The 15,116-nt window shown below is 42.1% G+C and overlaps 1 protein-coding gene across 2 annotated transcripts in view; it reads left to right on the top strand.

The window, feature by feature from the left end:
• The window catches only part of Slik (Sterile20-like kinase), a 452,675-nt gene that overhangs the window by 125,386 nt on the left and 312,173 nt on the right, over positions 1-15,116 (top strand). For both annotated transcript variants that reach the window (XM_080282573.1, XM_080282574.1), the window contains exon 7: positions 11,182-11,266. In XM_080282573.1, the coding sequence (XP_080138699.1) occupies positions 11,182-11,266 (85 nt within the window). The remainder of the gene's footprint in view (positions 1-11,181; positions 11,267-15,116) is intronic.

A 15,116-nucleotide genomic window follows, 5' to 3' on the forward strand; every position in this document is an offset into this window, starting at 1 on the left:
AGTGAAAAGCCAAATGGTTTGCTGTAAGCCAAGAAACCATTTACAACGCTGGGTGGTAACCATATAACCAAACCATACATACTTCCTACGTGTCAAAGTCAAGTGGCCACCCCTTATGGGATTATGGCGTCTGGCAATAGATGGATAGATAGATAGATCAATCACCATTGCTGTGACCAGATAACAGTGCAAGTGCTTAACAAATACCGTAGTGCAGTGTGTGATAAGAAGTGAAGTGATACCATACCGTTTTGTGTGGAGTGGTCATCCAGGCCTTCCAGCTGCCCCCCAGCCTCTGGGGGACCCTTGGTGACAACTCGAATCAGCATTAGACAAACCTCAAGTGGGTGGCAGAGGTTTTTTGAGTTGTTTTAGGCTTCGCAGTTGAGGTCACCCTCCCTAACCCCATTGAACCCATGTTTTGTCAACCTCGCTATGCAATAAATCATCATCCAATAGATCTTCAACTGAAGCAGTCATACTGCGTAATGAGACCTGACTGTATCAGTTTGGTATTGCTTATAACTTCAGCATTGTAAAGTAACTTTAAAAAATAAAAAGCATCATCCATATTTCATCACTATTGACCTTCTTGTGTCACTTAGTTTTATTTTACTTGAAAAAAATGTAAAAGATTATTTAATCATGATTGGATAGCAGTTCTTGCTTACTGTGGTATAAATCACATGAGAGAGCTTCAAGCACCATGACAATAATAAGGGGCTCAAGACTGACACCTGATGCACACCAGTGATCATGAAAAACTCATCACTCAGATCTCTATTTACTCTCGCCTGGGTGAAAGCACCTGCATATATAGCCATATTCATTATAACCAGCCACTCCCTGATCCCAAGCTTTCTCATTGCCCACTTCACAACCTCCCTAGGAACTGTCAAAGGCCATCTTTAAATCAATAGAAACAAAGTACAGCTCCCTTTTCTTTCCTGTATATTTTTCCTGAAACTGTCGGACATTTAATATGGCACCAGTCGTTCCTTTGCCTGGCATAAAGCTGAACTGGATCTCATCACTGTTCAAACTTTCTCTTATCATACCTTTTAGGACTCTCTTGCTTATCTAGTCCAAAAGTTTTATGGTTCTATAATTTCCTTCTTCCAGGGCATCGCCCTTCCCATTATACATATTTACAGTCACATTCATCAGCAAGTAATCTGGGACAATCAGATTTATCATATCAGTAACTAAACCCACTATTATATCTCCTGAGGCCATCATCTTTTCAGGAGTCACCCCAGACACACCCACCCCCTTCCCCAACTGCATCCTGCCTATTGCCCTGCTCATAGTAGCAACACCAGTCAAAGACCAGTGACCAAACACTGGGTCCACTGACCTTAAAACTTCCCTGTTCCAGTGAAACTTCTCTTTCAGCCAACAGTTATAATGCTTTCTCCAGGTATCTTTAACCCCTAAACCATGGGGTTGTTTTTGCCTGACTTGCGTGTCTCGCGGGCATATTCGCGCTCCGACAGACTCTCTAAAAATATTTGCCAAAAATCAGTTATTAGTCCTAGAATATTATAATTACATATACATATGGCACATACCTTCAGCTTTCTCGTGGGATGTTTGTTGAGCCTTCGTCGAGTACCGTAGGACTTGTGGAGACCTCTGAAGTTGGGTAACGAAGTCTCCATTTTACACTTCCTGACAACCCGTAATATGATTACCACAGCCTGATATTATCACTAGAAACACTATTCTATGATTCTTAAATAGTTTGGAATCCATACTCCAAAAAAAAAAAAAACACTGTGAAAGCAATGAAAATTATGAGCGAGTATGACCTTCCCACTTGCGATTGTTCGCTGCTGGTGTTCTGTCATTTATTATTTATAAAAATATTTCTTTTACTATATAACACTTATGTATATCTACAGTCTTTATCCATAAGTTTCTGTCAGTAATAGTAGTTTATTGTCACTGTAGGCATTCAATTTCACGTTCAGTAAAATACGTAGCATTCACTTTCTCGTCTTGTATACTAGCATTGAGAGTGAATCTGTCACTTTCATTTTCACTTTCATAACTCATAGTATTCATACATGCTAGAGTGAAACTTTCACTTTCATTACTCCTAGTATCTATACTCGTTACTCCTAGTATCTATACTCGTATTCTTATATTACTACTCATTTTCATTTCTATTTACATTATTTACATTTCTGTTTTATTTACACTGTGTTATGCAGTCACTTGCAGTACGGTAACTTATGAAACTATTTTCCACTGTTCACTTATATTTACATTCATTGCTTTCACTTGCTGTTTACACATTATTTACATTTCCACTTACACTGTTTTACTCACCAGATAGATCGTAGTCACTGTCTATCATTTTCATTGACAAATTAGCCAGTTCACATTCCACAGCAGTCACTTACCCCTTTACCTCTTTCCACACAAGGTTTAGTAGGGGGTAGAGGTCTCAGGGCCCTTTGCATGGGGCTAAAAAGCGGCGGAATTGGACAGGCGTGAATCCGACGTGCTTTCGCCTTGAAAGACGACAGTAAACTGAATACAGTGTGGTGGCCTGCCAAGGGGGAGTGCAATGCTGCCAATGTCAGCGGGGTGACAGCTGCTAATAAATATCCTATGAAATGATTGGCAGGAAATCTAGACAATACATAATGAATTAGGTAGTTCCAGGTGAATGTAAATATCACTTAGGCTTCTCCCTTCCTTTCTTATATATATTTTTATTACGAGATTAGATTATACGGCATATTTCAAGGGGAAATAAACAGTGAAAATTAGCGAACGAGTGCACGTGAGGTGTTGTCAGGAGATAATTAGCCAATTCCAGGTGTATGGCACTCTCACTTACCTTATTTCATTCTTGTATATATTATTTGGTATAAGAATAGGGCATAGGGCTTATTTCAATGGATGAAATCAGTGGAAAATTCCAGGGAAGATTTACTTAGCATAGCACGGCCAGGTAGGTGAGAGGACAGGGTAATGGAGGGGAGGTAGGGAGGGGAGTCAAGAACGGGGAGAAATGGCTAAATTGTCAACAACGGATGGGAGTACAGATGAGATTAGGAGTGCTGACTAGTGTTGAACATTGGCAGTACTGATATATGATACAAGCCACCACTTGAATGCCCGGGCGAATTTAAAATAACACAGAATCACAAAAGTGACGCCCCGCGGTATGATCCCTTGCTCCCAAGCGTTATGAAAGTGACGCCCCGCTTTTAAGGAGTTAATATCCCCATTGACCACCACTACATTTTCTTCATTATTCTTCACACCCTGCTCACCTGTTGTATCATTGTTTTCCTTCTTCATATGATTTGCCACTTTAAATACCATATTCTTCCTTCCAGTGCTATTTATGTTATCCAGTAAAAGTCTCATAAACTCAGATTTTGCCATTTCTCTCTGTAACCACCCCTTTTCCATTGCAGGAAAAGTCTTTTTTTTTTTCCCCTAACCCCTTAACTGTGACTTTCCCTTTCAAAGGGTCTGTTGACAGACTGTGGTGTTTGTTTTAGAATCCACAATTCTGTTTCAAAAGTTGTGCCCTGTATTCTTCTGCATGACCTTTGTGTATTCACCTGCCCACACTTGGGGTTCCTAGTTCATCATTTTAGCATCCTGCTGACAGCATTGTTTACACAAAGGAGGCTAGTTTGCTTCCGGATTTCACGGTGTCAAGAGTGGTCCACTGCGTTCGCCCCAACCTTCCACTTCATGTGGTGTAGGCAAGAACAAATGTGCTACAGTTGTAGGGGACAGAAACAAAAATACTGTATTCATCTGCTATAGTCGAGGCGCACGACTCCGAGGTTGTCATTATTGTGCCCTGGCAACCTACCATTCAAAAGTGTGTCTGATTTTGTGTATGAGATGAATGTGATACATGTATAATATGTTCGTGTACAATAATATTCGTGTATAATATATTCGTGGATAATAATATGATTCATGTATAGTATGATACAAAATCGGACACACTTTTGAATGGTTAGTTGCCAGGGTACGATAATGACAACCTCAAAGTCGTGCGCCGTGACTATAGTGAAAGTGATACGAGTGACTCGAGTGTTGAATACATCCCAAAAGAAAAGAAAAAAAGTACCAAGCAAGCAACAACACCACGCTCAAAATGATGACCACCCCCAGCATATGTTACACCCTCAAAGTTTCCAGGGCTTCTGTTTAGTCCTGATGAAAGTGACAAGGAATATAGTGAATTCAGTGATGTTGATGACCCAGAAGTTAGGTTGAGTAATGGGGATGAAGATTTGGCTCATGATCTTCCAAGTGCAGGTGAGAAGAGTGAGATGGAGGAAGAATGCATTGCTATGATGCATGCCACTACTGTGACCTTAACTATCTCCTCCTCACACCACCACACTCAACCGCAACCATCCACCAACTCATCTTCTGACTTGCAAAGATGCCTATTATCAGCAAAAAGATGATTGTGCCAGCTAGCACCAGTAGCATCACCATCATTGCAGCCAACACCTTCATCATCGAAGCAAGAATCACCACCACCTCCCAACTCCCCCACTGCTGCCTCACCACAACAGCCACCACCTCCACCATTTACTTGGACTGATGGACACGATTTTATTCCTGACTGTCATCACTTTGATGCCAGTAACAGTGGGGTTATTGATGAATGGTCACACTCTCAGGATGCCCTAGAGATTGCTTACTTGGAGGCATTTATTTCGGACAACATAACCGACCTTATCTGTACCCAAACAAATTCGTATTATCAGCTTGTCACTGGGTAACACGTTTTCAGTCCCACGTCATGTGTCTACAGGTGGGTGATTGTAGTGAAAGATGAGCTGATGTCTTTCTTGGCATTAATCATGCTTATGCCACACAACAAAAGACAAGGGCTCAGTGACTATTGGAAAAATGATGCCCTAATCCTTACACCTGTGTTCGGAAAATACATGCCTTGCGACCGATTCTTGGTGCTACAATGAAAACTCGATTATCCAGGTTTCGGTATATCCGGGCTGTGACTGAATGGTTCAGTGGTACAGTAATACATAGAATTATCTGTACGATAGCTCCGGTTTAAACAGGAAACATCCGGTTGCTAGCGAACGAGGCACAGGTAAATGAATGCGAGTCTGCCCCCCCACCCACACCTGCTTACAGCTCAATCACAAGGGGTGGTAGGGTGGAGTTTGGTGATGTGACTGATAACCTAACTTATCCTAACCTTGCTTTACTACCTAATAATTTAACCTAACCTAACCTGGGCCTTAGTATGCTTACATGAAAATTTATGGGTTTCACAATTTTAGGGGACGAAATGGAACAAAAATGTTTGCTGATCGGAAAAAAAATTACTCTACCAGCTCATGTTCTCTTAATTTAGCATTCAGTTTCACATTCTTCGTTAGATATCGCTCTTCCTAACACATTTCGGACTGGCAGAACATAGTTATTTCTGCCTCTTTCAGTTAAGGGTATATTTACTGTTCATTCTTTTGTTCGTTTTAAGTGTATATGTGAAAGAGAGAGTGTTGATACAAAGAAAAATGTATTCCATTAACCCCTTCATTGCTGCCAGCCTTGAATCATGCATTACTGTACCAGTGTCAGTGATGTTGAGTTAGGGAGCTGTAAAAAGCTGCGAACAACTATGGGAAGGGAACGAAAGTCACTGGTATGTTTACATGACCCTACTCTACCATCCCAAGCAGCCAGGCTGTCACTTCATCTCAGATGTTTTTACCGATAAGTTTAAATGCTAATGCAACATGATCCCTAATTTTGGGTAGGCTTCTCCCATTATACCGGAAACTATTGTAGGTAAGGCTTAAGAAACATTATGATAATAAGAGAGGAAATCTTTCAGCTAGAGAAAGGTAATTTACCACCCTAAAAACTGGCAGAAAAATACAGAAAACAAACTAGAGGATTATGAATTTAATTGGTAAGGTCATTAGGCTGCATACTTAGACGAAAACTTACGGGTTTCACAGTTTTAGAGGACAATATGAAATAAATTGAAAACGATCAGGAAAAAATACTTTCGTCTCACGTGTTGTTGTAAGTTAGCATTCAGTTCCACATTCTTTGTTCATTGTGGTGCTTCCCAACACATTTCGGACCGACAGAGCTTACAGCTATTTCTGCTCCATAAAGTTGAGTGTACATTTACTGCTCATTCTTTTGTTCATTGTTATGTGTATTTGTGAAAGAGAGTCTACTGATACAATAATGTACTTTGTTAACCCCTATAGCTGCCAACCTTGAACAATGCTTTATTGTACCATTGTCAGTGACGTTGAGTTAGGGAGCTATAAAAAGCTGCGAACAATTATGGAAAGGAACAAAGGTCACTGGTATGTTTACACGACCCTATTGTACCATCCAAAGCGGTCAGACGGTCATTCATCCCAGATGTTTTCACTGATATGTTTAAACGCTAATGTAACGTGCGCCCTAATTTTATTAATTTTTTCACGAATCATGGCAAATCACAAGATGAGTGTAGGGAAAAAGAAAAAGCCAGGTGCACCAGACGAGTCTTTTCACATCTGTAAGAAAAAGAAACTGATTTTAGAACTTAGAAAAAATGGTCCCAAGGCCTGCTATGGGAGTGCGCAAATTTCTGAACTCACTGCTATTGAGGGGAGTAAACATAGGTTTTACTTTCAGCTGTAAAAGCACTGTACCAAATCAGTTCATCCTGATAGTCTGTTACAGTAGGGCTCTGCAACTAAAGTTTTTTTGACTAGCGATTTCAAGTCTAGCAATAGGATAGAAACTGTCTTCAGCTTCATAACTAGCAACAAAAACCTCGAAACTAGCGACTCTGTGGCAATTGTCGTCTAGCGAGGGAGCCGCGAGGCACATTTCGACCCCTTTTCCTAGTGAGCGAGTCTCGTCTAGCGAGTGAGCCGCACCTAGTGAGCGAGTCATATGGCGTGTTTCGGTTCACTGTTGTCCTGCTCATCGCTTCGCTAGTGCGACCTTGCCCTTTTTTTATACCAGGTGTTGCTGTTTGCCGATGATACAGTATTGTTGAGTGAAGATGAATGGGAGTTGCAAGGTTTGGTGAATGAATTTGGGACAGTGTGTAGGAGGAGGAAGCTGAAAGTTAATGTAAACAAAAGTAAAGTTATGGTGTTTGAGAGGAATGAAGTCACAGAGTGTGCAGTGAGGTTGGATGGTGAGGATATGGAGAATGTGAGTGCATTCAAGTACTTGGGTAGTGTGATGAGTAAGGATGGAACTTTGGGGGATGAAGTGCGTGAAAGGGTACAGCAGGGAAGGAAGGTTGTAGGCATGCTGAAAGCAGTGATGAGAAATAGGGAAGTGAGTATGGAAGTTAAGAAGTCTCTGCATGATGGTATTGTGATCCCTACTCTGACGTATGGAAGCGAGGCGTGGACCTTGCAAGAGGGGAACAAGTCAAGAGTGAGAGCAGTGGAAATGAGTTACTTGAGAGGAGCATGTGGAGTGACATGGAGGGACAGGTTGACGAATGAAGAAGTGAAGGAACGTTGTGGGGTAGATGGGGATGTGGTTGAAAAGATTAGGAGAAATACACTGAGGTGGTTTGGACATGTGGAGAGGATGGAGAGTGAAAGACTGACTAAGAGGGTGTATGTGGGTGAGGTGGAGGGAGGGAGAGGGAGGGGTAGAACGAGGATGAGGTGGAGGGATGGAGTTGAGAGGTATATGAGGGAGGGGGGGGTGAGTTGGGGGGAGGGGAGTCAAATGGTGGGTGACAGAGTGACTTGGAGGCGTTTTGTCTGCGGCCACCCTTTGCGGGATTAGGGCGTCGGGCTATAGATAGATAGATAGATACTCCCATTATTCACCGTTTTCACTAGCCTCATGGCTTCTGTGGCTGGTGGTGGAAATGGTGGTGAACCTAATGACTGTGAAGGGTTTGAAAATGATGATGAGATACTACAGGAGATACAGAGAAAGGCTGGTGCTCGAGAGGGTGGCAGTGGTGGAGAGGAGGGTGTCCATGGTGGAGAGGAGGGTGTGATGGTGGTGGTGGCACTTACTCCCAGTAAGCATGCACACTCCCAACTCCCAACATTTTCTTTCAGTAAACTGCATTCTGAGCATTTAATAGTGACTTTTTGTTGCTTTGTCCTATTAATTATAATAAGTATATAAAAATATGACTATTTATTGGATAAAAGTACACAAAAATGGAAAAATAGTTGAACTTTCCAAATGTTCCAGCCTGTTTTTATTTTTCACTATATAAAGTTTCACTCCAAACAAGCGGTTTCACAACTACCAAGGTTTCATCAGTCTCTTATGATCGCTAGTTTCGAGGCCCTAATGTATATTTTTCTTGTTATTTCTGTGTTGGTAAATAAATGTTTCTTGTTAAATCTGTTTCCCTGTTTTTTTTTTGCTGTTCTGGTGTGACAAATCATGTTTGTTTCTTTAACGTAATGGTGGAAGGGACTGTTCTAAGTGTTTAACTGAACCTGGCCTAACCCAGCTTAACTGCACCTAATAATTTAACCTAACCTAACCTCCATTTGTGAAACGAAATCCACATTTGTGTACGTTGAGTTTCTTCCATTGCGCTGGAAAGTTGTAGGTATAGCAGTGACGATAATAACGGAGGAAATTTTTTGGCAAGGAAAAAAGTAATTTACCAAACTGAAAATAGTCAGAAAAATACAGAAACAAGCTGGAGGAATATGCATTGAATTGGTAAGGTCTTTCTGCTACGTTTATCTATCTATCTATTGCCAGACGCCTCAATCCTGTTTGGGGTGGCCACAAACAAATTGCATCCACGTCCCCTGTCCCCCGCCATTTCACTGCCCTGCTCCCAACTCACACCCCTCTCTCTCGTATGCCTCTCCTCCCCATCCCTCCATCTCGTCATCGGTCTCCCCCTCCCTCTCCTTCCCTCCACCTCACTCACATACACTCTCTTCGTCAGTCTTTCACCCTCCATCCCTCCACATGGCCAAACCACCTCAGTGTATTCCTCCTAACGCTTCCTATCACATCCACATTCACACCACAACGCTCCTTTATATCCTCATTTTTCAGCCTGTCTCTCCATGTGACTCCACAGGCTCCTCTTAAATAACTCATTTCCACTGCTCTCGCTCTTGACTTGTGCCCTTCCAACAACGTCCAAGCTTCACTTCCGTACGTTAGAGTTGGTATCACAATACCAACAAGTACCGTGAGGGAAAGTTGAAAAGAACTTTGAAGAGAGAGTTCAGTAGTACGTGATTTCGAACTACCCGGGCACTCCTTCACACCATATAGCCTGGATAATCGGGCTATCGCTGTACTTCGTTTCCTGCACTTTGCATACAACAGGCATCCCTCCAACACTGACCATCTGTGGACGATTCTCAACCTCTTCATGCCGCTGAAGGGGAAGTACATGAAGTACTTTGTCCCATTCCAAAAGATAGTTATCAATGAGTCACTTGTACTGTTCAGAGGTTGACTAGTCTTCAAACAGTACATTCCATCGAAGTGGCACGACTTTGATATAAAGCTATGTGTGATGTCACACACAGGATGTGTTGGGCATGATGGTATACACAGTTATGGATGTAGATATACCGTGTAATGATCCTCTTGGGGTGTTTGGAGCTGTCATAGGAAAAGCTGATGGACAGGTACCTTGGTCAAGGTCACATCCTGTATACTGACGACTGGGATACCAGCCATTCCTTGGCACAGTTCCTCCACTCCAATGGAACTGGTTCCTGTGGCACTGTATGGAGGAATCATAAGCTCATGCCTCGTTGTGCATCTCCTTAAGGACAAGGAAGTGTGCAAGTGTCAAAGTCAAACAGCATTTTGGCAGTTGGTTGGCAGGACAAGAGAGATGTCACCTCGTTGACAACAGTGACAGAGTAGACCATCGTACTGGAAGGAAAATAAAGAAGTCAGATGCAGTCTTAGATTACAACTTGAATATGAACTGAGTTGATAAGTGTGACATGCAGCTGTATAATGTGGAGTTCGTCAGAGAGTCGATACAGTGGTACATCATGTTGTTCCTGCATCTTATTGATGTCACACTTCTCAGCTTGTACAACTTGTACCTCTGTCATTCTTAAAAGAAACTAAAGCTTCATGAATTTTCATACAATGTTATGCTCCCGGAAAAGTATGGGAAACTACAAACATCAGAAAGAAGACAAAGATATGCTGCTCTGCCTGACAGGTTGAATGCAGAAGAGACTTGCAATATCATTACCTGGCACCTACAACAACAACAGAAGCAGGAAAAAAATAGGAAGATTTTGTGCCATGTCTGCATGACCACTAGCAGCCGTGAACAAGTATGAGGGAAGTGACGACATGGTTCCCAGAGTGTCTGGTTGGCTTAGGTCTAGGATACTGCTACCATGACTTTCACCAACTCATCAGCTTCAAGGAAAGTGACTCATAAAATGTAAATAACTAAGTGTAAGTGAATGAAATATTTGAAAAATAAAAGTGTCTGGTGTAAGCTATGTAAATATATTTTGTTGAGTGTAGCATTGTTTATTATTACTGACTAGTTTTCACTGTTCAGTATAATGATACTGCATTGCTAAGTGACACACACACACACACCATATTGCAATCCTAAGTGATGCATGTAGTGGTGCGTGATGGTGAAGTGAAGGGCGGTGGGTGACAGTGGGGATGGTTGTGGATAACGGACAGCTACAGCGACATACAAAAACGCCAAAAATTACATTGCTTTCACTTATCTCTGTGGCAGCTTAGGAGCATCTAGATATTCACTAAAGTGCTAATAGGTAAGCAGAAAGGTTTAGCTGTCTTGTGCATGTATTATTTTTTCCCATATACAGGTACTGTATATTAATATGAAAATTATTGAATTGAAAATGGATGAATTTTGGGTGGATTGCTGCACCAGTAGCATCACAATTGCCACCTTAGCCACAGTCAAGAGGTTAACTGAGGCTTCTAAGTCCTCATCCCATCACCATGTTACCACATGTCTTGGAGGGCCCGTTGTCCATTGACACACTGAATCAGTAACTCCCAAAAAATGCCAGAAATAGTTGTCATGGGCATCTCCTGTTGGGGGTTTCTTAGGAGAAATTATGGTATTTAGATGATGATGATTGTGTTTAATTATATTGTTATATGATTTTTTACACTGTTTCTTTTTTTAATTTTTAACATTGTTCTCTTCAGGTTTTCCAAGGAGTTCAATGACTTCATTAGCAAGTGCCTTGTAAAGGACCCCATTATGAGAGCAAGTGCAAGCGAACTGATTAAGGTACTGTAGTACAGTTTATATATGCTTAAGTATGTGAATGAAAATTGAGGAATAATATTGTAAGCAAAGTGTCTGGAAGAAAAGAAACTGAGAAGTTACCACAGGGTAGATACCAAGAGTGACAGGTAATCATTGAAGAGAGTGTCTTTTGATGTGAAAGGTCTTCTGTGGATCAGTAATTTGCCATGACTCGTATGATTCATAAATCATATAAGAGAGTGTTGTAGGAGTGTTATAGCATTTCTGAATTAGAGGCATGGTTGGCCAAGAAGGTGGATAGATATGGTAAATGAGTGTACGGTATGTGAAAGTGAGGTACGGTGTGTGATGATTCTAGGGAACTGACAGTGGATCAAACTGGTAGGAAATGTTTTGTATGGAGGAGTGTATGACAACGGTTTGGTTCCTCTGTTCCTTCCTGTTGAAATGATAGTTGGTGGATTGACTTTGACTCTAGCTGATAGGTAGCATGAAGTGCTTAAGTGTGGATGTGTGTGCCCCTAAGATTGAATCTGGATTCTTGGGGTTTGAATGGTGAGTGAATGAGTGCACAGGCCATTCAGTTGGGCAGACTGGTGGGTCTCTCTCTCTCTCTCTCTCTCTCTCTCTCTCTCTTTCTCTCTCATTCCATCCTTGGATAGGAAAAGATGTATAAATGATGATGGTGCTGCTGATGAAAAGAGTAATAAGTAATCAAAATTAAGATGAAGGGACTTTGGAAGGACATTGGCTCCTGCTGTAGAGCGTCTTCTATCGTATGGGGATATTTGTCAAGGTAGCTGAATCTTTTTGTGGGTCGGGGAGTATCAGAACATCTGGCAGAATATGTCCCCATGGCCATTGTTGTTACTTCAGGCTCATTTAGCCATGAACTTTATGAACTACAGAAATTGGTGGTAGGTGGTGGTGACCATCATCCACTTACTTGATATAATGCTGTCTACTTCTTCCTTCTTTATCATTATTTTTCTGTGTCTGCCCTCCTCTCTTCCTGTTTCTCACCATCATTCATTCACTTGATGTAGAGCTGCCTACTTCTTCCTTCACCTTTATCATGATATTTAGGGTGGCAGGTCAGGTGAAGAGGGATAATCGGGATATTATAGGTGAGCAGTGTGTGAAGAATGATGAAGGAAGGGTAGTGGTGAACAGTGAGGATATTAAAGATGCATGGAGAGAGCATTATAACCGGTTGTTGAATGAGGAGTTTGACTGGGACAGGGAAGGTTTGGAGCCAGCAGATCCAGTGTCTGGCCCTTGGCCTTTGATTGATGCTGCTACTGTGAGTGAGGCAATAGGCAGGATGAAGGTAGGGAAAGCAGCAGGTGTGTCTGGGTTGACTGCCGAAATGTTGAAGGCCTCAGGCAATATAGGGGTGAAGTTAGTCACTGACCTGATAAATAGGATTATTTATGAATGTGTTGTCCCAGATGATTGGCTGAAGAGTGTAATTGTAAATGTGTATAAAGAGAAGGGTGATGCCCTGGAAAGAGGAAATTATAGAGGTATAAAGCTTTTAGATTAGATAATGAAGGTTATGGAGAATTTTAGAAGGTATGATAGAGAAAGAGTGAATATTGATGAGATGTAGTTTGGGTTTATGCCAGGTAGGGGAACCACTGATGCCATATTCATTGTTCGACAGCTTTAGGAAAAATATTTTGGTAGGAGAATGGATCTTTAATTTGTTTTTGTTGATTTGGAAAAGGCCTTTGACAGAGTCCCTAGAGAGGTGGTTAAGTGGGCAATGAGAAAGCTTGGCTTGGAGGAGTGGCTGGTTAGGGTGGTTATGGCTATGTATGTGGGTGCTCACACCCAGGTAAGAGTGAATGGAGATTTGAGTGATGGGTTTTCTGTGAATGTTGGTGTGCATCAGGGGTCAATTTTTAGTCCCATGTTGTTTATCATGGTACTTGAAGCCCTTTCACCTGACTTTAGAAACGGACTCCTGTGGGAGTTGTTGTATGCTGATGATTTGGTGTTGATTGCAAAGAACGAAAGGGAGGCGGAGGAAAGGTTTAGGAAGTGGAGAGATGGTATGGGGCACAAGGGCTTAAGGGTAAATGCATATAAAACAAAAGTGATGATATCTAGGGTTGGTGGCGGTACTGTCAAAGACAAGGGAGAGTGGCCATGTGCAGTTTGCCACAAGGGCGTGGGAAGTAATTCCATCTTGTGCGGTGTTTCTGATAAATGGATGCATAAGAGATGTAGTGGTATTAGAAGTAGACTGCGAGATAATGCTGATTTTATGTGTACGGCATGTCGGGGAGAGCAGGTGGAGATTGTCAGACGTGAAAGAACTGAACTTCCTGGTGAATCTCTTGAGTGTGTGGAAGAGTGTTGTTATTTGGGAGACATGTTGTGTGCTGGAGGTGGGGCTGGAGCTAGCTCTGTGGCTAGGGTGAGAAGTGGTTGAAAGAAGTTCAGGGAACTCTTGCCTCTCCTGACATTGAGAGGATTCTCCCTATGTGCTAAGGGGTCTTTGTATGCAGCATATGTTAGGAGTGTAATGCTGTATGGTAGTGAGATCTGGGCAGTGAAGGAGGAAGATATTTGCCGGCTCAGACGTACAGAAATGACAATGATTAGGTGGATGTGTAGTGCCTCCCTGCGTCCAAGGTCTGGGGGGGCTGGGTTCACGATGGAAGAGGGGACTGGAGTGTATTGGTGTTGTGATGAGGAGAGGTAGATTGAGATGGTTTGGACATGTGGGGAGGATCGGGGATGATAATTGGGTGAGGAAGGTGAGAAGTGTTAATATTGGGGGTGGGGTTACAAGGGGTAGACTGAGAAAGACATTGGACAAGGTCATTAAGTGTGACCTCTGGGTTAAGGGACTGAACAGGGAGGCTGCAATGGATCGTGCAGCATGGAGAGCTGCCATTAGGTGACCGAGGCCAACGCATGCAAGCAAGTTGGAGCCTTTAAAAACAAAACGAAACGATCTGCCCTCCTCTCTTCCTGTTTCTCCCATCTTTCCTGTCACTTTTTATTACTATTCTTTCCTTTTCAGGTGACTTTACATTGAGTGAAAAGCCTATTGGTTTCCTGTAAGCCAGAAAACCATTTACAACGTTGGGTGGTAACCATATAACCATCCCATACATGTTCCTTGCTTGTCAGCAAGTGGGTTGTTGGAGGGTTAGTGCCCCCTGCCATAAAATAACCAACTCTAAGACAAACGGCCACCCCTCATGGGATTATAGCGTCAGGCTTATAGATACATAGAAATCCAGCCGGTCATCCAGGTCCTCTCAGAATCTTATGTTGAGATTGCTGGTTTGTCTTTGTTCTGGAATTCACCTGTGTTGTGTAAAGGACTGCAGATGAAGACATACGGTACCAAAAATGGATTCTTTTATAGTTTTGTTTCATTTTGGTTCTGAGAAAACAAGGAGGATGTGAAGGGTGACTGGAATGAGGCATTCACTTTCCTTGGGTGGTATGCCAAGTTATGGGTCTGTATGAAGAATGGTGTGTTGGGTCCTTGTTTGGTTAAGTGCGGTGATGATTGTTCCATGTTTCTACATGTTGGCAGTGCTGCAATGTGTGTATGAGTTGTTGCTGATATTTGTGAGAGTCTGGATACTATGTGGCCCTAAATGTTTCAGATGTAGGTTGCTGATGGCATGTGGCCCCATGTTTTTCGAGTTTGTGTGTGTGTGTGTGTGTGTCTGCTGTGAAGTGAAGAGGGTTACATTGTGGCTAAATGGAAAGGACTGCCATTGCATAGTTTTTTATTTATTTATTTATTCTTATTTATTTATTTATTTTAGATTTTATGTAAGATGACTTTTGACTTTTATTTGTGTAGTAACCCACAAGTATGTCTTGTTTGTTCTTCATG

The sequence above is a fragment of the Coenobita brevimanus genome, chromosome 94 (genome assembly GCF_032717465.1).
Source record: "Coenobita brevimanus isolate Jiangsu-jjx chromosome 94, ASM3271746v2, whole genome shotgun sequence".
In the NCBI taxonomy this organism is placed as follows: domain Eukaryota; kingdom Metazoa; phylum Arthropoda; class Malacostraca; order Decapoda; family Coenobitidae; genus Coenobita; species Coenobita brevimanus.